At 49.4% G+C, this 25,817-nt stretch overlaps 1 protein-coding gene across 25 annotated transcripts in view; it reads left to right on the top strand.

Annotated features, from left to right (window-relative positions):
• The window catches only part of ANK1 (ankyrin 1), a 178,441-nt gene that overhangs the window by 88,333 nt on the left and 64,291 nt on the right, over positions 1-25,817 (top strand). For 24 of the 25 annotated variants that reach the window (XR_014551793.1, XR_014551794.1, XR_014551795.1 and 21 more), the window contains exons 3-19: positions 4,474-4,572; positions 5,584-5,682; positions 7,964-8,062; positions 8,167-8,352; positions 8,587-8,685; positions 9,744-9,842; positions 12,724-12,822; positions 13,624-13,821; positions 13,911-14,009; positions 16,154-16,252; positions 18,244-18,342; positions 19,407-19,604; positions 20,247-20,345; positions 20,957-21,055; positions 21,294-21,491; positions 24,583-24,681; positions 25,646-25,744. Coding sequence is in view for 22 of the 25 variants with exons in the window: in XM_083629227.1 (XP_083485353.1) it covers positions 4,474-4,572; positions 5,584-5,682; positions 7,964-8,062; positions 8,167-8,352; positions 8,587-8,685; positions 9,744-9,842; positions 12,724-12,822; positions 13,624-13,821; positions 13,911-14,009; positions 16,154-16,252; positions 18,244-18,342; positions 19,407-19,604; positions 20,247-20,345; positions 20,957-21,055; positions 21,294-21,491; positions 24,583-24,681; positions 25,646-25,744 (2,067 nt within the window). In the remaining 3 variants the exon portion in view is untranslated. The remainder of the gene's footprint in view (positions 1-4,473; positions 4,573-5,583; positions 5,683-7,963; positions 8,063-8,166; positions 8,353-8,586; positions 8,686-9,743; positions 9,843-12,723; positions 12,823-13,623; positions 13,822-13,910; positions 14,010-16,153; positions 16,253-18,243; positions 18,343-19,406; positions 19,605-20,246; positions 20,346-20,956; positions 21,056-21,293; positions 21,492-24,582; positions 24,682-25,645; positions 25,745-25,817) is intronic. The other variant, XM_083629244.1, reaches the window with a different exon arrangement.

The raw sequence follows: 25,817 nt of genomic DNA, 5'->3' as shown, positions 1-25,817 counted from the left end.
TTTCCCCATGTCAGAAAAGGGTTAATGTATGGCGGCCTCTGATTGGCCGAGGTTCCAGGAGGGGGGGTTGAAAAGGAGAGGATTTGGAGAGACAGGGAGTGAGTTTTGGAGGGAGGAGGCTTTGGTTGGGAGGATAGGCAGAGAGAGAGGAGGGAGAGGAGAGGGAGTTGGTTCTGGGTAGAAACATCCACTCTGAGGCAGATATCACAAGCTAGAGAAAGGAGTCTCTGAGCTTAGGGTGAAGGACAGTGTGTGGTGTCTTGTGAGAGTAAAGCCAGGCTGAGCCAGGAGAAGTAGAAGCTGGAAAGAGACCATCTACTTAGGTCTCATTCCAGTCAGGAGGGGGGAGATACTTCTAGTAAGAGAAGAGTCCCAAACCAGTGGAACCTTGGGTCTGTTACTTGGAGCACTGCAGGAGTAGGGTTGTCTAAGGGGTGTCTACCTGACAGAAAGTACCACCTTGTTAAGAACCAAAGTATTAAGTGTGAAACAACTGAGAAAACCTTGAAGTGAAATAACATTGTAAACTGAAGTATCCTAAATTTTATTCACTTGTGTCATAAACTTCCTTGTTAAATAAAATCATTATTGTTTATTTGTACAAATCCTGTCTGAGACTCCTAATTATTAAGATTACCTCACACAAGTCCCCTACAAGATAATCTGAGGTAGTCTGTGGGGATTTGTGGGATTGGTGTTCTGTGAGTTGGATGCGCACTCTAATTTTTAAGTGAGAGGACGGGCCCAACGGCGCCAGGGGAAAAAGAGACATTGCACTAGCCACACAAGGCAACTGTGCTTGAGCCACTAAACCTGGATCCTTTGCCTGTCAGCTCCTCTACTATTTCATCCACCCTTCCCTTTTACAACGACTGGAATCTTGGCATTTAATAAATAATAATGTAGACATCCAATGAAGCTGAATGTTGGGAGATTCAGGACAGATAAAGTAAAGTACGTCACATGGCACATAGTTAAGGTAAAGGCAGGGATGGCCACCAACAGTGGCTTTGAAAGAAGACTGGACAGATTGTGGAGGAGAAGCCTATCGGGTCCCAGTTGGAGGCAGAGATGCTTCTGAATGCCAGTTGCTGGAGCCCCAGGAGAGGAGAGGCCTCTTGGGCTCAGTCCTGCTAGTGGGCTTCCCACGGAGGCATCTGCTTGGCCACTGTGAGGCTAGTGGACGAGAGGGACTCCTGGCCTGACCCTGCAGGCTCTTGCTATGCTCTTACACTAGTAATAATATTCTGTGTCCAGAACCGCATTGCATCTGAGTCCTGAAACTAAACATCTAAGTTTTGCACTGGCTGCCTGTATCTTACTGAACCAAGTTCAATGTGTAGCTGCCAGTGGACAAAGCCCCAAACTGCTCACCTGAAGGGTTGTCTCATTCCTTAAACCCAGATCAGCTGCAATAATCTGGAGGAGCCCTCCTGACTTCCCCATGGTCCTATTCATTTAGGGCTGATCTACACTCCCTCTGGTCTCACTGCTTTCTCTAGAGGGAAACTGCTCTTCGACGCCCTATTGGAGCAAATGGCAATTTGGATTTTCTCCAGATTGATGTTTGCTCTGATTTAGCACTGAGGAGCGGGTTTTCCCTACAAAAGGAGTGGGGCAAGGGGGAAACCGCTCAGACTTGTGCTTTTTCTAGGAATGGGGAAAGCAGAAGCCCTTGGTGTCTACACAAACTAAGATTTTTAGCATAGTACTGGCACCAGTATTTTGAAATGCTGCTCCAGCTGAATTCAGACAATTCTGATATTTCATTACCTGTTCAGAATGATTTTGTTTTGCCAATAATTTTTAGATAAATAAAATTCAGTGCTGGTCTTTTGCTCTGTCATTTGTGATATTGTAATTTTATGATGTTTTAATTATTCTATTGGGTTTTATATAAGTTGGCCATCTATAGTCTTATTAAGGAATTGAATAAATGGAAATGTGGCTTTCTGGGATGAACCACCGGTGCAAATTGGTGAGCAAGCCCCCTGAGTCGAATGGGCATGGGGGGGTGCACTACCTGATTCTCGGTCAAATGGGGCATCTGCTCTGGGACTGATCATCTGCCAGTCATGACAAATTCTGGAGCTTGTCAAGTGAAGACCCAGGTGCCCGTCCACTGCTGGCCGCTCATGGTCTGATAGCACACCTGCCTTTCCACCCTGGGGAATATCACACTTGTGGTCAAGGTCCAACCTCACATGTCCTGTATGAGATAAAAGAGGGATGCGTGTGGTCAGACCTAGCCCACAAGCCTTGTATTCTCACACAAAACTGAGCACGGCCTCTTAACCTACCATCTGATCACCATCACCATCTGCACCAACCTCGATTCCATCACCACCATTCTCAGAGGACCTGCACCTGCATCTTTCATCTGTCATGTGCCACTTTAGATGCCCAGCAGCAAAGAGAAAGAGACCTCGGATTGCCCTGGGATGCCAATGTTGTGCCTAGCTGAAAAGGAAGGAAGAATCCACATGGTTTGGGGTGGGTGGGGGGAGCCTGCGTCCGCTTGCAGGGAGTTTGGGGCTTCAAGGCAAAGATGTTATTTACCTGTGTGGGTTTAGGGACCAGTAGGATGGCCATCAGTCTTGGGCCACACATAGTGCATACATTTAAAGCACTATGATACCCATTTAAAAAGTCGTGGTCCCCCCCCCAAATAATAATTCTGGGAACTCTGGTTTGTTAAAGGGTGCTGAGAATTGTTTGGAAACTCTAATTCCCCTTACAGAGCTACGATTCCCAAAGTTCCCTGGGAAAAGAGATTGATTGTTAAACCACTCTGAGAACTATAGCCCTACCTGTAGGGGCATAAGGGCTTCCTATCAACTCTCCCTGTGGTCCCCAGGATTCGGGGGGGGGGGCACGGCTGCTTAAACCAGTACAATACTGCTTTACAATGTCTGGAGCGGATGTGATGTTACTTTGGGCTTATCCTCCAGATGACCTATTGACGGAGCAGGTACACTGATTCGCTTGCACAAAGCTTATGCAGAGCTTAGACTTTATTGAGCATTCATTCTGATTTGCTTGCAGGGGGGTTATACAGCCATGAACTTTCCTCCCAAATTCATGCTGATTTGTTTCCGGGGTGTTTCCACATCATTCATTCATCCCACACTTTCCCTCTTAACCGTTCATTCATCCCAACAGGTTGTTGCTGTTGCTGTTAAATGGTTTTGTTGTGCCAGCGTGACAGACTAGCTTTCATCCACTTCAGTTGCACAGACCTAAAGTACACCCTTGGATTCCTCCTGTGAAATACTGACGGTCTAGAGGTGATGCCCCCCCAACCTGTGCATAGGAGTTTCAAATGTCTCCCCTTTCACCTGGCCGCTTTTCCAGGGTCTCTCTGTTGTGCTTGGAAAGGTGGTGAGGGGACTCTGCTCACTTGCTCTGGTGGCCTCTTGCTCAGGGGGGCAGCAGGGGGGCTGGCAAGGTGGAGCCTTGCTGGCTGGTTCTGCGCATGGACTCAGACTGATTCAGCCTTTGTCCAGCTCTGGTTGCCTCACCTCAGAAAGGATATTGTAGAGTGGGAAAAGGTTCTGGCAGGATCAGGCCAATGGCCCATCTAAACCAGCATCCTGCAGGAAGCCCACAGGCAGGATTCGAGCACAAGAGCCCTCTCCCCTCCTGTCAACTGGGATTCAGAAGCATGGCTGCCTCCAGGTGAGCACAGCCATCCTGGCTAGGAGCCATTGAGAGCCTTGTCCTCCATGAAGTTGTCCTAGTTGGTGCCATTGCTTCCTCCTGTGGCAGTTTAACTATGCACTGTTATTCTTCGTGCCAGGATATCCTTAGAAACTCTACCTTCACAATTGGTAGAGTTAAACAAATAAATTGAGTGTGTGCATGCATATGCAAAACATGACCAGAAGAAACTTGGAGACTTTATTGGCGCCATTGTTGGGACCCAGTTGGAAGACGAATCAATGACCTGTCCTGCTAAAAGCTTAGTCCAGAACCATTACCGTGGAATTTCTTCTACCTGTAGTTAGTAGGATTAACAGCTGTGACTAGTAGCAAACTTGAATTGACAAGATTAAATGATATAATGACAGCAGCAGCAACAACAACAACAACAATGTGCTGTTTGTCATGAACAAATGACAAACCAAAATTATTCTTTTAAGCTGAAAATGGTTGCCTTTTCTGTCTTCTGTAATTCCTATTCCTTGATGTTTTCAACTTTATATTTTAGATTGATCCTGCATAATTATATATGCATGTGGCAGAAATATAATAAAGAGATCACACACACCAGAAATGTTGCAGGACACCTGCAGTGCTCCCCTTGATGAAGCATGTGGTGTGTGTGGAACAGTTGCCCCTCTCCCCAACACTCTGGGTTGAACCACTGAACCCCTGCCCTGGCTGAATCTGAACTGGTTGCAAGGCAGGGCCAGTGAAGAGCGAGCAAGCTCACTTCCAGCCCTGGTCTCATGGAATCTCTCCTCTTTCCAGAATGGGTTGAATGCTTTGCACCTGGCCTCCAAGGAGGGACATGTGAAGATGGTGGCTGAGTTGCTGCACAAGGAAATAATTTTGGAAACCACCACCAAGGTAAGCCCCCCCCCCAGGTTGGGGTGGGAATGGCTCTTTTGAAACTGAGGTTGGAGACAGACAAAGGTGGCCTGCAACCAACAAGAAGAGTTCTCATGGTTGCTGAGACCAGCAAATGAGCCTCTCCTGGGCTAGAATCCCATATATATATCCTTTATAGAGACCAAACAGAAATCTCCCCACAAAGTTGCTCTTTGCTGCCCCGGGGGAAAGGATTTCTGCTGGAAATACAACAGAGAGAAAGGGTTAAACATTGCACAGTTCCAGTCCTGATTTTTTTTGTTTTTAAGTGCATGTTGATTGCTTTCTCATAATTAACACCATGTCTTGTTTGATTCAAAGTAAATCCCACCAGCCTGAAGTCTACCCACGAGCTTGATTTAGACTGCAGGACCCTAGCAATTGTGGACACTTCACTTATGATCATTAGCAGCCCCTAACTGTGTGGTTAATTGGGGTGGGTTAAAGAGTGGCTATCCGCCAGCTCAGCTGACTCTGTTGTCACATATTCATAGAATTGAACAATGGAGGTGGAGACGCTTATTCAGAAGAAGAAAAGGCTAAGGACTAAAGCCTACACAAATCTGGAGTGGTCCCTAAGAGGGTTAGATGGTGCCTTGTATACCTCCTTCTGGCAACTCCTGCAGCTAAGCTGGTGTCAAAGGAATTGCTCTGCTTTCCTTTGGACCACATCAGCAGGCCTGGGCAGCCCAGGTTTGCTCCCTGGGGAGGTCACTTTGGTGCTACTAGCACAGCGGTTTGACTTCACCCCCAGAGGCATACTCCATTGTATCTCGAGACAGATGGATGTCCACAAGAACAAAATATGCTAGTGATACGCTACCCAACTTGGGTGTGTGTGTGGTTTTCTGCTGTTTTCTCAATGTATAGATCCATAGGGGTTTGTTTGTTTGTTTGTTTGTTTGTTTGTTTGTTTTTAAAGGTGTTTTTTTCTAGACTGCTTGCAATTTGTACCCTGCTTGACCCTTTTCTTCCATCTGGCTTTTTCAGAAAGGGAACACGGCCTTGCACATCGCTGCCTTGGCAGGACAAGAGGACGTGGTGAGGGAGCTGGTGAACTTTGGGGCAAATGTCAATGCACAGTCCCAGGTAAGTTGCCTGCCTCTCCCTCTCCCTGCAGTGGCCTCGCCTGGGCAAGGAGCTGGGAGGCTCTGGAGCTTCAGGGCTTTGAAGGCTCTGCGGAAAAAGACCAGGAGTGGGCCAGGCCCCTTAACAAGCAGGGGGCAGAGAGTATTGGGCGCACAAGGAAACCAATTCTACATGATCCAGCAGTCCTTTGCCAGACATGGCAAGCCAGCCAAGCTGTGTGCCTTATTATTGATTTTAAATAGTAGTAGTAGTAGTAGTAGTAGTAGTAATACTAGAACAGGGCTAGGGAACCTTTTTCAGACTAAGAGCCACATTGCCTTCTGGATAAGCATTCAGGGGCCACAAGCAAATGGTGGTGGTGGGGGAAGCCCAGGCAAAAGTAAGCAGAGTAGCAAATGTCAATGTGCAGTACTCTGGTACCTACACCCGCCGGCATCCGTCCCTCTCTGTCCTCCTTCCAAGTGAGAGAGAAGCGCTCCGGGAGGGTGTGAAACCACGGCTGGACTGTCTGCCACTGTCCAAACAGATGAGTCCCATCTGTTGCTCTGCCCGTTCTGCCCACTTTCCCCTACCTGCCACCATTATGTGGTCCCTGCAAGAGAGACTGTGGCCCCGGGTCTATTTCAAACCAATCACCAATGGTGTTAGTTGGCTGATTAATCTGCCCACTTCAAGCTTGCAGCATTGTAAATATTGCTTCGCTTGAGTCTGGCTGGGCTGGGTGAAGCTTGCAGATTCAAAGCCATCCAAGGTCTCTTTCTCGCGTCCCTCTGTGTGCATCACATAGATGCTTCTGAGCCGCTTCAGTCCCCGGCTATCTCCCTGCCAGCGTCACTCTCTTTCTGCCAGGCAGCCAACCATCCTCATGTCACCTGCTCCGGCAGAGCTGCGGGGGGGGGGGGGCAGTGTGGGTCGTCATGTCTCTGTGCCTGTTTGGATGGAATAGGGACCATCATCTGGCGCAGGAGCCCCCTGCTGGCCCTGGGGAGGCACTGCCCCTCCGTGACAGTCTGCTGTGTCTTTGAGTTACATAAGCAGGTATCTGAAGGTCAAACAAATGCCAGGGAGTTGGAGAGAAATTGGGTAGGGAAGCACTGAGGCAAGGTGGGGGGTGGAATGCAGAATGACAGGCTTAGGGGGCCTAGAGGGCAAGCTCTCTATTTTCAGGACTCACTGCTGTCGGTCACTCTGGCTGAGATCAGCAAGCAGACCCCTCCCCCTCCCCCAAATCCTTCTGATCCTGTTTGCAATTTGTACTTTTGAGTCATTTTCCCAAAGCAAGGAGACTGAGTGTGCTTGCCTTTGGTTGCATAAACATGAAGCCATGCTCATTTTGTGAGCGCTTTAGAGCTAATGCTCAGCCTCTCCGCTTATGCTGGCGATACTTTTGCTAAGCAGGTGAGTAAACAGCTGGTAATTCCAACTATTTCGTTTTAATATGCACAGACCGAGATTTGCATTAGGCTAGCAGTTTATTTGTTTCCTTTCTAGATTATTCTTTGCTAAGCAGGATCTTGAGTAGAAACTGAAATGAATAAAAAATGCAGAACTGTTGTTTAAAATTTCATTGTTGATAACCTTCTTTCCAAATTCTTACTTCCTCCCTCCCTTCCTTCCCTCCCTCCCTCATCCTAAATCCTACTCCAGCCCCACACCGTCTCCTTTTCTGTTATTTTATGGGTGGTCCCAAGGCATTTTGGTGCCTACAGTGGAGAATCCAAATGATGCCCCTAACCCAATCCACCTCACCATACCAGTTAGCCCAGGGCACACACTGGGAAGGTTCCTTGTGTTAGTTTATTTGAAAAGAGACCAGTTGTATTGCTCTCTTCTCTTTGGGGTCCTTGCCTTCCAAGGACATGTTTCCCACTGTCTCACCATCCAGAGTGACGGTGGCGGTTTTCCAGACATAGAAATGCAACTTCCAAAAGCAGAAGCGAGGGCCGGTTCCCCTTGCCCCTACTTTTTGTCCCGGTTTGCAGCCTTCTCCCTGTAAAGTCCAGCAGGAGCTGCTGATAAGCAACCCTGTTTCTCTCTGCACAGCACCGCTCTGGTTTCCATTGGTCATCACACCATGTGACAAAGAGCTGGGACTCAGAAACAGGCTTTTTGCTGTTATGTTATGTGACCATTGATTCTATTGAACTTTGGAGTATTTCCCTTTGCCCCATAAGCCAATCCATTTCACCCCTTGTGCCTCCCTGCCGTTCTGTGATCAGCAGCGATTGGTGGGGGTTGTTTTGTGCAGCTGGCAATGCAAGTTCTGATTCTGTGTTTCCAGAAAGGCTTTACGCCTCTGTACATGGCAGCGCAGGAGAATCACCTGGAAGTGGTCAAGTTCCTGCTGGAGAATGGCGCCAACCAAAACGTTGCCACGGAAGTGAGTAGCTCCCCCTTTGTCCGGTGTTCCCTTGCGCTTCTTTGGGATGACATGGACCCCTTGGCTCACTATGTGTCTCTTCCTCCCTCCCTGATCCACGGCAGGATGGATTCACACCTCTGGCTGTGGCTCTGCAGCAGGGCCACGAAAATGTGGTGGCTCACCTGATTAACTACGGGACCAAGGGCAAAGTGCGGCTGCCAGCACTGCACATAGCTGCACGCAATGATGACACTCGGACGGCGGCTGTGCTCCTGCAGAACGACCCCAATGCGGACGTCCTGTCCAAGGTAGGCAGGGAGTTCCAGTAAGGGCCAAGGGCTGCCTTTGAGGGGCTGCCTTAGATTGAGTTTCCAGGTGCAATCCCTCCTAAGGTAGTTTATGGGGCTAGCCACCCAAGACCGGCATCTTGCCTAAAGAAAAGGGCTGGCAGAAGAGCCAGCTTTGAAGTACTTCCTGCATTTTGCAGATAGGTCATGGCATTATATTCACATGGAGTCTCCCCACCATCTTCTCTCCCACAGACTGGTTTTACCCCACTGCACATTGCTGCACACTACGAGAACCTCAACGTGGCCCAGTTGCTACTGAACCGAGGCGCAAGCGTCAATTTCACTCCCCAGGTGGGTGTCCAGAGTCCTCTGGCGGCTCTTGCAGGAGGCCCCTTGACATGGCCCCAGTGCTTACAGAAGGGGAAGGGAAGGGCCACAGCTCAGCGCAGAGCACCTGCCTTGCAGGCAGAAGGCCACAAGCTCAATCCCTGGCATCTCCAGGTAGGGCTGGAAGAGACACCTTTTTGACAGCCTGGAGAGCTGCTGCCAGCCAGTGTAGACAATACTGAGCTGACTGGATCAATGGACTGACTCTGTTTAAGGCAGCTTCCTATCTGCCACATCAGACTGTTCTAGGGGATGGCTTGCATGAATGAATGAATGCTCCTTTGTACAAAAATGAAAAAAGAGGTTTTTTTTAATAAAAAAACTAGCACATAGAAAGCCAACCTGCCTGCGAGGTTAGGCTAGAACCCTGACATGCTCCTTTTCTATGTTCAGGGAATGCTTTTGTACAGAGGAACATTCCACTGTGCTCCTTCACCTGCACTACTGCAGAGACAGCAAAGAAGACCCCCTTTGAGAAAGAGGCCGACCCCCTCCCTTAGTGCAAATGCCCTGTTTAGTCGCCTCTGGGCTCTTTCATCACAATTTCTCACCGGTCCCTGAGAAGCAGGACAGGAGTGAGGAGAAAGGATTAGGGCTTGTTCTGGGTCTCGGACTTGGCTCGGAGGGCCCTTCAGCCACTCGTGGTCGGGGGCTGGGTCCATTCAGTCTCAGCGCAGATCAGAAGCATGGATGTTGAAGTCCCCCAATACCAATAGCTTAGGGAATTTCCCTTTAAAAAAGGGAAACGTTGACAGCTATGCTCTGGTCCCGCCCACCACTGGTGTTTGGGATGGTTGTCCAGAAAGGAGAGGGTCCCTCAGGTTGGAAATGGCTCCACATGTGCTTCTAGGAGAGGGCTGGCTTGTATGCAGAAGTTCCTGGGTCCAGTCCCTGACTGGGACTGACCAGCTGGAGATCTCGGAAAGCCATGGCTCATCAGAAGAGGCATTGCTAGGCAAGATGAGCCAGTGGGCTGGCTGGGTATGAGGCAGCTCCCTCTGCTCTTCTCTCCACAAACACAGAATGGCATCACCCCACTGCACATCGCCTCCCGCCGGGGCAACATCATCATGGTGCGCCTGCTGCTGGACCGGGGAGCCCACATCGAGACTCGCACCAAGGTAGGGACATAAGATCAGGCCAATGGCCCCTCTCATCCAGTATCCTGTTCTCACAGGGGCCAACCAGAAGCCCCAAGGGAAACCTGCAAGCAGAATTTGATGCTCTCCTATGGTTGCTTCCCATAAGCCTTGCTGTCGCCAACTTTGGAGGCAGAACATAGCCATCCTGCTAGTAGCCATCAAGAGCCCTCTCCCCCTCCATGACTTTGCCTCATTTTCTTTGAAAGCCATCCAAGTTGGTGGCCATCACTTCCTCCTGTAGGAAGGAGTTCCACAGTTTAACTATGTGCTGCATGGAAGAAAAGTCCTTTCTTTTGTCTGTTCTGAATCTTCCAACCAAGACAGGGCCTTGCATCAGGAGAGGCAGTAAGGAGAAAAGGAGGGCAGCCCTGTCAGGCCACCACCCCTTCAGCTATGTGGTCCTTGCACCCCCCCCCAGCTGCCCCTTACTACCTCTCGCCCTCTGCGAGGTCCACAGCCCCTCCTTTTCTCTGCTGCCAACACAGATGCTATGTTTTTTCAAGAATTAAAATTGTAGAGTTGGAAGGGACCTCGAGAGTCATCTAGTCCAACCCCCTGCAATGCAGGAATCTTTTGCCCAATGTGGGGCTTAAACCCACCGCCCTGAGATTAAGAGTCTCATGATCCACTGGCTGAGCTATCCCTGAATATCTCCTGCCTCTAACGTAGTCAAATGGCATGAGTGCACCCTACAAGCATTTATTAAAGCAGAAAGGAGAAACGGGTATTATGATCATTAAGCGGACAGAAGCCTATAGGTTCGGTTTTGTATTATCTTATTTGTTTCTTTGTCCTCTATAAGACAATGGTGAACAACAAGGCAGTCCTTATTCTATCAAACTAACCCTGCCACCACCCACACTCTCCCTCCAGCAACCACACACTCCCAAACAGACCCTCTCATCAGTATTCAAACTCCCTTTCAAACTCTCATCCAATCATCACTCACTACCAACATCACAAGCCAGAGGCGCCAACTTGCCAGGGAGACTGCAGGGGCCAACACCACGCGTGTGACGTCCCAACATCCTGATGTCAGGAGGAGCCAGGGGCAGAGCCAAACCCAGTGGCAGCAGCTCCTCCTCCTCCTGCCATCACCACCAGTTGAGGCTGCTTCCCCTTTGCTGCAGGAGGAGGAGGAGGAGGCCACTGAAGCTGCTTGGCCTCCTCCGGCGTTTTTGAACATTGGGGGTGGCCCCACCTCCAAAATATTGGGGGTCCCAAAAGGGTTGGGCCCCCAGCAGTTGGCACCCCTGTTCCAATCTCACACTCTCCCCCTCCGAAGATAACACTTAATTCCTCTATTATGCTTACCAACACCTTTGCTTTGTACTGTTTTACCATATTTACTGTTAATGTGCGCACAACATTACGTACCTAAACATGAGGACATAATGGGCACCAATCTTCAGACCAAAGAGAAAGGTGAAGCTCAAGAGCTGCTGGCAGGAGTTTGGCTGCTCCTTGCGGAAGCCCCAGAGACTCTCTTCTCTCTTTGGAGAGCTCTCGACTATGATACTCATATTGTAGTACAGAAATCCTTTTAGCACCTTTGGGCATTTCCCCTTCTTTCTAATGACTCGCAGGAGAAGCCAGACATATTCAGGCCCAGAAGAGGGTGTCCGTGGCCTCCCCACAAGAGTCACTGCTCTGGATTTGATCTCCTCGTGAGGATATAGGCAGCCCAGACGGGGCAAAGCCCCTTGTGGCTCTCGGTTGTAGAGTGAGCTGTGCACAATGAGAAATTGGAGTCCTCTTCCTTCTCCCTTTTGTGTGGCTCAATGACTCCCCCAATGTTGCCTATGGAGGAGGAAGCTGCTGCATCCCTGCATGAATTCATGTTCACCCACAGAGGGACGGGTGTCTCAAAGAGAAGCCACTCCAAAGGAGCCTGGCAAAGGAGTTTAGTGAGAAGGACTTCTTCAGAATCACACTGCAGCTTAGTGAGAACTCCAGGCATGAGAAGTGCAAGCGCAGAACATGGGAGGGAGGAAAATCCTCACTTTTCCCCCAACAGGAAGAAGCAGAAACTGATAGTGATAACTCAGAAAATGAGACTGAGTAAGTTTCATGCAGTATTCGCTGAGTTTTGTCTCGTCCCCCGCCCCCCCCTTGTTTTCAGAGCCATTATAGGAATGAGTGCTTGATGTCTGCTTGGCCCAGTAGAGACAAGGGGCATTGGGTGGTCTTCAGCGCTCATCCTAATCAGAGTAGACCTGCTAAAATTAATAGACATGACAAATTTAGGTTCATTAATTCTAACGGGTGTACCCTAAGTAGGACTTAGTTGAATATGACCCATAATAGTTTTCAGAATACATTTTCTTTCATTTTTACCATAATGTTGACGGTTTCATCTGCTTTTATTATTTTTCCCTGCTGCTCATAAATTGGCAAAATGAAAGACATGCAAGGTTCCTTGCAGCTCAGCATCTTATAGATCCATTTCTAATCAAAAATATAAAAAGGAATGACTAACTCAATACACTGTATTTTTAATATACCAGATAATTTAATGTCAAACTAAGTAATATATAATACATTTTATGTTCCTAAAGTAATAATGTGATTTTTGATCTGTAAAAGTGCTTTTAAAAGTATTGCATATTTTTCAATTTCCTCAAAAATTTCTGGGTGTTTGTCCAGGGGAGGTAATATCACCTTTTCTCTGAGTAACTCAAGGTGGTGCATGTGGTTCTTTCGCTGCTGATTTGCACCCCTGACTCTCATTCTATTTTAATATTTTGTTGGAAGCCGCCCAGAGTGACCCAGCCAGATGGGCGGTGTATAAATAATAAATTATTATTATTATTATTATTATTATTATTATTATTATTATTATTATTCCCCATTGTTGCAGGACGAGCTGACACCGCTGCACTGCGCCTCCAGGAATGGGCATGTGCGGATTGCGGAAATCCTGCTGGATCACGGTGCTCCCATCCAAGCAAAGACCAAGGTGATGGGCAGTGGGGGAATAGCCGTGGGGCAAGCAAAATCACGTTCCCCAGAGACAGAGGTGGTTTTCCCCTTTGCTAACACCCACCCTGGCATCGAACTGTGGCTCTTGTTTCCCAGCTACCGGGGCCACCTCCACACCACATATTTAAAGCACTCTTATGCCACTTTAACAGTCATGGTTTTCTCCAAGGAATCCTGGGAAATGTAGTTTCCTAAGGGTGCTGGGAAATGCATCTCTGTTTGTACCCTTTACAAACTGTTATTCTCAGGATTCTTGGGGGGGGGCATGACTGCTAAAGTGGCACAAGAGTGCTTTAAATCATAGAATCATGGAATCATAGAATTGTAGACGGGACCCCCAAGGGTCGTCCAGTCCAACCCCCTGCAATGCAGAAATCACAACTAAAGCATCAATGACAAGTGGCCACCCAACCTCTGCTTATAAACCTCCAGTGAAGCAGAGTTCACCACCTCTCATGGGAGTCTATTCCACAGTAGAACAGTTCTTAGCATCATAAAGTTATTTCTAATAACTTAGAATGTCAGAATCTCCTTTGTGGTCATTTAAATCAGTTGGTTCAGGTCCTACCTTCCAGAGCAGCAGAAAACAAGCATGCAAGATCTTCTGTGTGACGGCCTTTCAGATATTTGAAGACAGCTGTCAGTCTTCTCTTCTCCAGGCTAAACACACCCACCTCCCTCAACCATTGCTCAGAAGGCTTGGTTTCCAGACCCTTGATGGTCTGGGTCTCCGTCCTCGGGTCACGCCAGGCTCTAACCTTGCATTTCCTTGCCACAGAACGGCCTGTCCCCCATCCACATGGCCTCCCAGGGAGACCACCTGGACTGTGTGCGACTTCTGCTGCAGTACAATGCTGACATTGACGACATCACGCTGGACCACCTGACGCCGCTGCACGTGGCCGCCCACTGTGGCCACCACCGAGTGGCCAAAGTCCTGCTGGAAAAGGGGGCAAAGCCCAATGCTCGGGCGCTGGTGAGTGGGCGGGCAAGTGGCAGGAGGGGGAGCCACGTGTCTCTCTTCCAGGGAGGCTGAAGGGCCTCTCCTTTTCTCTGTGCCTGCAGAATGGCTTCACCCCTCTGCACATCGCCTGCAAGAAGAACCACATCCGGGTGATGGAGCTCTTGCTGAAGACGGGAGCCTCCATTGATGCTGTCACCGAGGTACCTGGTGCCCCATGTGTGCAGCATGGGAAGCTGTGAGGCACACTGACGTGACCACAGCCACATATGCAATGGGGTTTTTCTGGACTTCTCTGTTAATTTGGATTAATTAGGACAAACATCATGGCGGATATCCAGAGGCGGCAAGGTTAGGCACCTGCCAGGACACCAAGCCCAGCAGAGGCCTAGACACGAAAAGTGAAGTTTGGCCACTGAGCCAAACTCTAAAAGTGCCACCATTTCCATTGGCGCAGAGCATCCAAGGAGAGGCGAAGTGGCCCTAGTGAATTCTGAATTTGCACGACCTTGCAAGTTAGGGGGACCACCAAGGGGACCCCCCAAATACTAATTTGTAGGATTTGTCCCCAGGGAAAACACCATTTAGATGAAGACCCCACAACATGTTCCCCACCAAGCCAAACACAGCCAATCTTTCATGATGAGCCCCAGAGCTCACCTCTGGTCTGAAGCCCAGCATCTCCAGGCACTGGCAGATCAAATGCCCTAACTTGTGGGTCGCTGTGTTCGGCTTAGGGGAGGGGCAGGCCTGGTTTCGATACAGTCATAGGACCTTTAGCATTTAATATAAGGAACTCTTGGAAATGACTTGATCTAGCCAAGAGAAAAACAGTCTGCAATAGTTCAAAGATACCTTTCAGCAATTCGTCACACCTTTTATTCATCACATTATGCCTGGAATGTATTGGGGTGTTTTCTTGGCTACCCACAGATTTTGGTTGATTGCTTTTTTGCGGCCTTAGGCAGAATTTTCAACCGACTCCCATCCATCCATGAGAGGGGAAATGGAGGTTCCAAGCCTATTGCTTCTGACTCAGTTTGGCTCATGACAAATAGAAATCTCTTGGCATTTGTGGCTATGTGGAGATTTTTTTTGGGAGGGGTTCTGACTGATTTTGGAATTTTCAGTTGATTAATCATCTACCTTTTAACTGAAACAGTTGCATTTAAATGCCCCATTTAGCTTGGCTTGTAGAAGCCATTTCAGAGGTTTTCATGCCTTAAGTAAATGAGAATACTGGACGAACGTGCTGGGCCGGGCCAAGGGTCTGTCTAGTCCAAGATCCTGCTTCCAACAATGGGCAGCCAATAAATGCTTTTGGGAGGCCCACAGGCAGACCAGGGAAGGGCTGTGTGTCAGACACAGCCCTTTCGCTTTCTTTCCTTTTTTGCCGGGGCCTCTGGACATGGAGATTCTATTCAGTTGTCCTGGCTAATAGCCATGGATCAACCTCTGCTCAGTGAATCTGTAATGATGCATTTATTCTTCCTACACCGGTGTCCGAACCAAGGCTGCCCAACTACTGGTGACTCATTCTAGCACAAGGTCCATGGAAAGGCAATGTTTTCTTTTTTGTTCTCCGATTGCAATAGCACAACCTGAGACTAGAGACAAGGGTGCTCTTGGCTGCTTGGGTCCTAAAGCTGCAGTCCTGTGCATGCTTGCTGGGAAGTAAGTTCCATTGAATACCATGGAACTTACTCCCCAGTAAGTGGGTATATGATTTATTTATTTAGTTAACTTTTCTGTACTTTATATAAACCTTAAAGCAGTTTACTGAAAGAATAAAACAATGAAATTATCAATACAAACAACTATTTACAACATTTTTCAGAAATAATCAATGCTAAGCTAAAAACAGATTAAACACATGTCAACATTTTACATATCTGGGTAGGCTTGCTTAAAGAAAAATGTTTTTAGCTGGCACCGAAAAGAGTACAGCAAAGGTGCCTCTCTGATGTCACTAGCCAGGGAGTTCCAAAGTGCAGGTGCTGCCTTCCTAAAAGATGGATTTCTTATAAATTGCAGCCTAAATCTTTAGTTGATCAGTCAACTGATATGTAGTAATTCATGTATATTTTTGGATTGTTATCCAAAGATGCTGATTGCAGACTCTCCAAGTGTCCCTATTTTCCAAGAACAGTCCCAAATTCACAGAGCCATCCCGGTTTCTGATTTGATCCCAGAATGTCCCACTTTTCCTTCGGGCGTTTTCATTAGAGGAATGTTGGAGGGTACGTGGCTGGGTAGCAAAAGGGTTACGAGGCAGAGTTCTGTGTGTGTCGTGTGTCTCCGCTGCCCAGCGTCCTGCATCCCTTTGCTCCCTCTCTCCTGTCCGCAGTCTGGGCTGACCCCTCTCCACGTGGCCTCCTTCATGGGGAACCTCCCCATCGTCAAGATCCTGCTGCAACGAGGAGCCTCTCCCAATGTTTCCAACGTGGTGAGTGGGGAGAAGCGCAGAGGGCAAGTGGGGAAGACATGGACCCCCTCAGCTTCTGGGGACCCCTCAGGATTTGTGCTGAGGCTTTCATAGCCAAAGACTCAACCCTGAGAGCTTTGGCTCTGGGGATTTGTCAGAGATTTGGGACTGGAACATTTCGCTGGAGAGTCTGAGTTGCACAAAACAAATGTTAGGGTGGGTGGAAGGAGGTTCCTCAGAATACTGTAGGGCGGGCAAGAGGTGGCAGCTCCTTTGCCCTCGCCCCGCCCCCCTCTCACACACGTGCACATGTGTTTTAGGTGATGACAATGATGACATTTATATCCCACCTTCCTCCAAGGGGCTCAAGGTGGCATGCATGCTTCTCCTTCCTCTCACAACAACCCTGTGAGGTAGATTAGTCTAAGCGACTGCAACTGGCTCCAGGTCTCCCAGCCAGCTTGGTGGCTGAGTGGGGATTTGAGTCCTGGTCCCCCAGTTCTTCATCCAACAGTCCAACCAAGCGGGAGGGTGGCCGGGAGATCTGTGCCCCGACTGCACTGCTACAGGTTTCGGCTCTCATAAGGGAATGAGACCTCCGGCTATAGGGCGGTATATAAATTCAATAAATACAATAAATAAAATGTTCTGTGAAAAATAGCCTTATATTGCTGGACACAAAGCAGTCTTCCTTGACAAGTTTGTTTTCTGTGTGTGGGGCTTGAAAGAATTATACAGAGAAACATTCTCTTAGGTGAGCCCTCCGTCTGGGTAGAGGTGAGACAGGGAGAATTTGGCCAGCTCTCCGGTTCTTCTTTGCCAGGTTCCTCTTGTTTTGAACAATGAAATGGTTCTTTTTACAAATCCTTTTGGCCTCTGGACATGCAGGGCATTATTCCCATCAGAAATGGCGCCACTGGCTTCAGGGGCTGAGGAGCAAGAGAGAGGAGATTTGCACCCCAGGACTTTAGAATCCAAGCCCGGAGCAATTTCTAAGCCAGGTTCGGATCTGATTCACACACCCAGAAAGATGTGTGTATAAACAAGGGTTCAGTCCCTGGTGTCTCCAGGTAGAACTAGGAAAGACCCGTCTTTGACACCCAGGGGAGACAATGCTGGGAAAGAGAGACCAGTGGCTTCTTGGGGATAAGGTAGCTTCCTATGTTCCTAAACCTTCCTAGGTCGCACCCACACAGTACATTCAAAGCACACGACTTTCCCCAAAGAATCCTGGGAACTGTAGCTTGTCCCTCCCAGAGCTACAGTTCCCAGCACCCATAACAAACTACAGCTCCCAGTATTCTTTGGGGGAAACCGTGTGGTTTTAGTGTCTGACGCAGAGGTTACCTTAGACTGCACCACTTCAAATTGCATGTGGAACACAACGTATCTGAATGCTCTGTCTCACCTCAAAACACCCTGGTTTGTGGAAATGGAGCAGGGCAGTGAGATAGCTCTTACCTAGCCTTTATCTTTATGTGCTAGCTATTATTATTATTATTATTATTATTATTATTATTATTATTATTACTATTACTATTTGAATTTTATTTATTATATTTAGACATAAAACATGCAACAGTTAGGTAAAATGAGAACAGTATATGCTCAGATAAACATTCTGAATATATTAACAAAGTTGTGTTAAAGTATATATATCATAATTTTTGCAGATATGAAATGATTTGTAATAATGTGTATGCTTAGATTGTGGACCCTTAGTAAAAGGCATTTTGCACCAATAGCAATTTTAATTTTTGGGAATTTATAGGGAGTAAGATGTGCTTGTTTTCTACCATCAGGGAGATTTTTAATGGGGTCAGGGGGAGTGCATTAAGTTATCCCATCTCTTTGGGCTTGGGTCAAGCCTTTGTTTGCACTGCACGAATAGTACAGGGTGCAAGAATCTCAAGCCCCACTGGCTTTTATAGAGATTGATCAGATGGTCACCGAATGAGATCTTTCAAAACAGATGACATTCCATGCAACCTCTTTTTTCCCCCTTTCCAAAGAAGGTGGAGACCCCCCTACATATGGCAGCCCGGGCTGGGCACACGGAAGTGGCAAAGTACCTGCTGCAGAACAAGGCCAAAGTCAATGCCAAGGCCAAGGTGAGAGCATCCTCCTCTTTCTGGGCCAGCAGCAGTTGCAACCCAGACTCCTGTCCCCATGAGCGGCCCACACTTGCTTGTATGGAGGCGGAGGGGAGGTGGCATGGTGGGGGGGGCACTGCGGAGGAGAAGGCGGATCCAGTCTACAAGGAGGGCACTGCAGCTGTTGCTGCCTTAGAGGCTGAATCTGCTGCCCCTGCAGATCCTGCTGCCTGATGCAGCCTCCTCACCTTGCCTCAGGGTTGGCCCTAGACAACAGGTGCACTTTCTTGTAAGTAAATAATTGAACATTTATTATTGTGGGCTAGTGCTTCAAGCTCAGTGTTTCAGAAAGAGCAGGCTCTAGTCCAGCTGCTCTTATAAGGCAGAAGGGTAGCAGCCAGGATTGGCTCACCCATGAGGCAAAGCGAGGCGGCCACCTCAGGCAGCCGGATCACTGGGGCAGCAGATCCCCATGTAGATCTTTAGATCTCGCTCAGAATCAAGGCCCAGGCCCAGGTGTTCAAGATCAGGAACAGGGCTTCAAGAATGCACAGAAGCAGTGCAGTTATTCTGGTGAGTCTTCCTGCCTCCCTGCCAAGCTTTTAAGCAGCGGAGGAGAACGCTTGCGACAATCCCTGTCCCTGCGACACTCTGCCCAGGGAGAAGAGTCTTCTCTGTTCTCCTGCTGGTGCCACCTTTCCCTGGGAGACATCATCAGACCGTCTCACCATCTTCCCGTGGGGATACAGTCTCCCCATCTTTAATGGTCCCTTGCTCTTTGCAAGTGAGGGAGAAGCAACCTCTGGATGTTTCGGAGTGGTGGTGTCTAAAGGGTCTATTGCATTGTCTCTTCCTCCCACTGCTGGTCGAAAGGCTCAGAGGGTATCATGACACGGACTTTCCCTTCCTGGAATAAGATGCAAATCTAAATGCAAACATCTCTGAACTTTGTGGTGCAGATGTTGAACCAAGTAACGAGTACAAAAAGGCATATACTATGTAGGGTGCGCATACACATTTCTTTTGAGGACAGAGTGCTGTTGTCTTCATCTGAAGTGTCTTGTCCTTCTTCCCCATTGTAGGATGACCAGACCCCCCTGCACTGTGCGGCCCGCCTTGGCCACTGCACAATGGTGAAGCTGCTGCTGGAGAGCGGCGCCGACCCTAATCTGTCCACAACAGCCGGGCACACGCCCCTGCACATCACAGCGCGCGAGGGCCACCTCGACTGCGCCTGCGCCCTCCTGGACAAGCAGGCTTCACAGACGGTCATGACCAAGGTAGGGAAACGGGGGCGCTGGGTCATGTTCCTTCCAAAGTGCTGAAGCAAGGCCCCAGACAGCTCCCTGTGGGTGCTGCTAGCCCAGGTTGGGAGGGTCTCACCTCAGCAAAGACTTGGAGCTGCCTGAAGCCTTAGGAAGGCTGGCAGAGGCTTGACTTGGCAGTGACTCTGCCCCCACGAGGTGCTGTGTACAGTATTTAAAGGGCCTGTCCTGCTACCACATGCTGCTCTGGGGTTGTGGAGCACAAGAAGCTGCAGGGGACGCCTCTTCCAACTCGGAGGGTGATGGAAGAGCCTCATCCCCAGGCCAGGCCAGGAGTAGGGCAGGGGATCAGCCTCTGAGGCAGGAGATCTGACATGCTCATCTACAGTATTGACCAAGCTGAAATTCTGTGTTAACACTTGTTTCTGCTTTAGATGTCTCCTCTCTCTCTCTCTCTCTCTCTCTCTCTCTCTCTCTCCTGTGCGTGCTGTGGGTGTTGCGATGCCTGTAGGGCAGAGAGTGAGCAGAGAAACCTGGACTGCTGCCTGGGTTGCCTCCCCCTGAGGCCTTCTTGACCCCACTCCCCCTGATCCTGCTTGACCTGTTGTCTTCCTCTCCCACCCCAGCCAGGCACTGATGCTCCCTGTTTCTCCCCAGAAAGGATTTACCCCTCTGCACGTTGCTTCCAAATATGGGAAAGTGGATGTCGCCAAGGTGCTGCTGGAGCACAATGCCCAGCCCAACGCAGCGGGGAAGGTGTGTATGTCGGGGGCCTTGGCGGGAGATGCAGTGGCCCTGAGGAATTCAGACCTGGCGATGGTCACGTGTGTCTTATGTTAGTTGTACCAAGATGGCATGGTGGCAATATGCTCTCTGAAGAGTCTTTGGGTGCTTCACTTGGTGGTCCAGAATCAGCAACTGCAATGACCCCCCCCCCCAAATGATCAACAAGGGGAATTACTTGGAAACTTGGGAGGAAATGATCCTGTCCTCCTGGGTTTCATGATCCAGAGGCAAGGGAAAGCTGAGCGCAGCCAGACCTGCACTTAAAAGGAGAAATATTGAAGGCCCAAATGCAGACAATTCCAACAAGAAAGAAACTGGTGTGGATGCCAAAATCAGCAGGAAGAATTCAGTGTCTTCTGTCTCTCAAATTGGTCAAAGTCTGAGTTTCCCTCCTCACAAACACCCCTGACGTGTACAGTAAGCAGATTCCCCTACCAATATCCTTTCACACCCCCTTTGAACATCCATTCACGTGGAGGCTGCCTCAATGTATAGATCAGGATGCTCACCTGCTACAAGGTCATGTCAGAAATTCTTGCCTAAAATAAAATGCTCAAATGCCCCTGCTCCTCTCTCTGCAGAATGGCCTCACGCCCCTGCACGTCGCTGTTCACCACAACAACCTGGACATTGTCAAAGTGCTGCTGCCCAAAGGAGCATCCCCGCACAGCGTGGCCTGGGTAAGGGGCAGGTTTTGCTTCCATGCCGCACTTCTGTCTAGGATTTAAAGATTTGAAGGGCAGCGCCATGGAGGGGAGGGCAGAGGAAACCTGAGCACAGCTGCCCCTTTCTCCTGCCTGCAGGGAGCAGCCTCAGAGGGGAGTCATGGGGTTGGCAGGAGCCACCGTTGACTCCGGCGGATCAGACTCTGGGGCTTGACTTGCCTTTGGCGGGTGGGGTCGTCTCTCTCCTCTGCAGAACGGATACACCCCCCTGCACATTGCCGCCAGGCAGAACCAGATGGAGGTGGCCAGCAGCCTGCTGCAGTATGGCGCCTCCGCCAACGCCGAATCCACGCAAGCTGTGACCCCGCTGCACCTGGCGGCCCAGGAAGGCCACTCCGATATGGTGGCCCTTCTCCTCTCCAAGCAGGCCAATGGCAACTTTGGCAGCAAGGTGAGTGGAGCAAAAGGCTCCTGTGAGTGTGCAGGTGCCCTGCAGGGACAAAGTCTGCTTCCCAAGGGGGGGGGGGTGGAAGAACACAACCCTGATAAGGCAGGAGTGGGGAACCTCAGGTGGGGGGCAAATGGGGCCCTCCAGGCCTCTCTGTCTGGCTCTTGGGGGGCTTCCCCACGCCTTTCTCAGTTATTTGCAATGGAGCTTCCCATCCCCCTGTGTGTGTCCCCCCACCATCTGAAGCATATTTGGGGTGCAGGGTGCCTTGGAAAGGATGGGGGAGGTCTGTTGTATGAGCAGAAGTGGTTCTTCCTACACAGCTCAACCCATTGTGTCTTTCAACCATGATTGTGACTGTTGTTTGATAGGATGGAGAGCTGTGTGTGTGTGTGTTCACACATGTGTATAGAAACCTCTGGCTTTTGCATTCTTGGCATGTACCCTAATGTGCAAAGGCACCTCAGAATATCAGAAGAGCCCTGCAGGATCAGGCCCATGGCCCCCTAGCCCAGCAGGGACCACCCATATATCTGGGGCAAACCAGGGAGCAGCACCTGAGCACCCGAGTGCTCTCCCCTCCTGTGGTTTCCAACAGCTGGTGTCCAGAAGCAGCACTGCCTCCAGCCATGCGCACAGGATAGAGCCATCCTGACTAGCAGTCCATGACTTTGCCCAAACCTCTTTTAAAGCCACCCGTTAAAGGTCAAGGGTACTGTACCAATCGCTGCACCCACTGGGGCCTCTTGCTTCTAGTTCACTTCTGGCCTGCGCGACTCCTGGGTGGCTCCCCCTGGGCTGAATCCTGGTGACAAGGCAAGGAGAGAAGAGGGAGTCAGCCTCTGCCAGAATAAGCCAAGAAGCTGTTCATCCTCTTCATGGAGGCTATTTGTGCCAGTGGCTTTCAACCATGGAAACTAAATAGAGCTTCCATGTTTGAGAGCAGTTTACCACTTCATTGGACAGGTGCTGGGGAAGGGGCAAAGCACAGGAGGGGGTTGGGCATAGGAACCTGCTCTTTCACCAGCCATCCCATGATTCCACTGAGCAGGAGTGATGCTCCAGGGTTTCAAAGTGTTTCCCTGCCCAAGCCAGAGATGTTGGAACTGAACCTGGGACCTTCCATGCGACCAGGTGCTGCCTGCTGAGCTGCAGACTTTCCCTATTGCCATCCTGCTCTTCTTGACAGAATCTTATCTGGTCACTGTTGGATGCAGAGCAAGGCAGGAGTGGGGTCTGCTCCAGCAGGGCTGCCATCTTTGGGGATGGCACCATGATGAGTCTCCCCCCCCGCCCTAAACTTGCCAAGCAGCTGTTAGGTTTCTACTTCTACCAGTGGTCACTAGGTGGCACCATTGTGTTCTCTGTTACCTCTTTTTGTGGGAAGACTCTAGCAGGGGTAGGCAACCTAAGGCCCAGGGTCCGGATCCGGCCCAATCGCCTTCTAAATCCGGCCCACGGAAGGTCCAGAAATCAGCGTGTTTTTACATGAGTACAATGTGTCCTTTTATTTAAAATGCATCTCTGGGTTATTTGTGGGGCATAGGAATTCGTTCATTCCCCCCCCAATATAGTCTGCCCCCCCACAAAGGTCTGAGGGACAGTGGACTGGCCCCCTGCTGAAAAAGGTCGCTGATTCCTGATCTAGAGCTCAGCTTGGGGACCCCAATTCCCTAATTGGGGACCCTGAGGGAACTGCTAGTAAGGCCTTGAGAAAGGACTTAAACAGGCAAAGAAGGGCTCCTGTGAACCCCAAATGGACAAGCCAAGAAGGGGCTGCTGGCTCCCCCTCTCTGCTTGGGCCTGTAGGGCATGCAGAATTTTTCAACTTTCAGTTTCAAAAATGAGGGCTGGTAAAGCGTTGTAACATGGCTTGGGAATTCAAAAGATATTTTGGTTAAATTAATATAATTTAGTTTTGCTTGGTAAGTAAAGAGTGTGTAAAATTTCATAGAAATTGCTAAGTACTTGCAGTTGTATTCTATATTCTCTCTTATCTCTTATATATTTTTATTTAGCATTACCTGACATTTTCAGAAGGTAACATTAAAATTATTGGGTTTTCCAAAAGCCGTTTTTGTGCTTCTTCTATTGTAGACTTACCAAGCTAAATTTTGTCCAATCACAAAAATAATAGCAGATTGGAACTCCTCAAACTCCAAAGCATATTTTTAATAGCAATAATAATAATAATAATAATAATAATAATAATAATAATAATAATAATAATATTTATACCCCGCCCTCCCCAGCCAAGGCCGGGCTCAGAGCGGCTTACAAGCAATAATAAAAACAAGTTGAATGGTTACAACTTAAAAACAAAATTAAAATACAACATTAAAATATTGAAACATTAAAATATTAAAATGTAGCCTCATCGCAGGGGGAGAAGGAAAAGAAAAAAGAAAGAGAGTAAGGGAATCAAACTGGCTCCAAGCCAAAGGCCAGGCGGAACAACTCTGTCTTACAGGCCCTGCGGGAAGAAATCAGAAATTTAACACCCCTTACTGAAGAAATCCCCCAAATTTAAGACTCCAGACCTTTTACCATTAGGAAAGTATCAGGGAAATTCACTAAATGGTGTGGGGCAAATGAGCAATGGGAAGGTGTAGAATTGCAGTGCAAGGAATCAGGATGAAAACAGGATGAATGCTTGTTGTTATTTAGCCATCCATCCCCCCCCCCAAACCAATCAATAAAGAGCAGGCGTCGCTCTTCCAGATGCCATATTCAAGCCTCTGGGAGTCTTTCATCATCATCATCATCATCATCATCATCATCATCATCATCATAATTTATTTATACCCCACCCATCTGGCTGGGTTTCGCCGGCCACTCTGGGCGGCCTCCAACAGAATAAAAAGCACAATAGCACATCAAACATTAAAAACTACACCAAACAGGGCTGCCTTCAGATCTCAGATAGTTGTTTATTTCCTTGACATCTGATGGGAGGGTGTTCCACAGGGCCGGTGCCACTACTGAGAAGGCTCTCTGCCTAGAAAGCTGGGAGGGCCCTAGCAGTGGTTCCCGGTGTCTGCCCACCTCCCCACGGAACCCTCTGTGGGTAACCTGGCTCTTGCTTGTCTTCCAGAGCGGCCTCACCCCCCTCCACCTGGTGGCTCAGGAGGGGCATGTCCAAGTGGCAGACGTCCTCCTCCGGGCCGGAGTTCGAGTGGATGCAACAACGCGGGTGAGTCCCCTCGAATGCCATGGCATCCTCCATCAGACAGAGAGGCCCAGAGTCTAGAGTGTCCTTTCTGGTCTGGCTGGCACTGGTGGCCATTGTGGTCCAGAACAGCTGGAGGGCCCCAGGTTGGAGAAGGCTGTGCTACGCCATTTGTAGGCTCCAGGTATCTCCTGTGCTTGGGAAGCAGAAGGGACCACCACCAGAACACCATAGCTTTCCAGGGTGCTTTCCAGATGTTGCTGGACTACAGCTCCCATCATCCTTTACCGCTGGTCATGCTGCCTGTGGCTGATGGGAACAGTGGTCCAACCACACCCAGAGAGTGCAAAGCTGGGGAAAGCTCCTACAGCACATGCCTACAGGACCTAAGCCATCCAGGGTTGCTGGTGGCAGAGAGACAGGGGCAAGCCAATAGTCAGCCACATGAAGCAAGTGGAATTAACTCTTTATCAGGAAAAACAGAATCTGCACAGGAGTGCCAGGCCTAAAGAGCACAGCAGCACGCCCTTGGTCGCTCTTGCCCTCATGAGATAGTTGTGGAGACTGAAGGTCCTCACCTTCCCACAGGTCCCTCAGTTCCCTCCTCTGCAGGGTTTTCTTGAAGCAATCTGAGGCTGTGCCTGTGTGATGCCAATTTCTCCTCTGCCCTCTTCATGCCTCTCCTGGTTCTGGGAGACCAGCAGGGAGGGGAGCTTGTTGCAGCAGGAGGGGGAGCTACTTGTTAATCCTCACCAGCTGGACTCCTCTCTGCCTCTGGACCTCCTCCCTCCTCCCTCCTGCTTCAGCTTCTGCCCCTGATTCTGGACTCTCTGCCACAAACTCTCCCTGCCCGCTAAGCTCTGTTACCTCTTCCACTTCCGACCCCTCCTCTTCCCAGTCTGCTCCCTCTTCTCCCTCTAACCATTCATTGTCACCCCACCACCAAGCCTTGACCTGAAAGTCTGCCCTTTTTATATGTGCCTCGCAGATGGGCTATACTCCGCTGCACGTGGCTTCTCACTACGGGAACATCAAACTGGTGAAGTTCCTGCTGCAGCACCAAGCGGATGTCAATTCAAAGACCAAGGTATGGAAAGACTCTTGAAGGCATCCTTTCTCAAGCGTCATCCCTGACTGCTGCTCCTGCTGGTTGTGGATGA

The sequence above is a fragment of the Podarcis filfolensis genome, assembly GCF_964270895.1.
Source record: "Podarcis filfolensis genome assembly, chromosome: 8".
NCBI classification, from domain to species: Eukaryota; Metazoa; Chordata; class Lepidosauria; order Squamata; family Lacertidae; genus Podarcis; species Podarcis filfolensis.
This window is presented reverse-complemented; position numbering and strand designations above follow the sequence as displayed.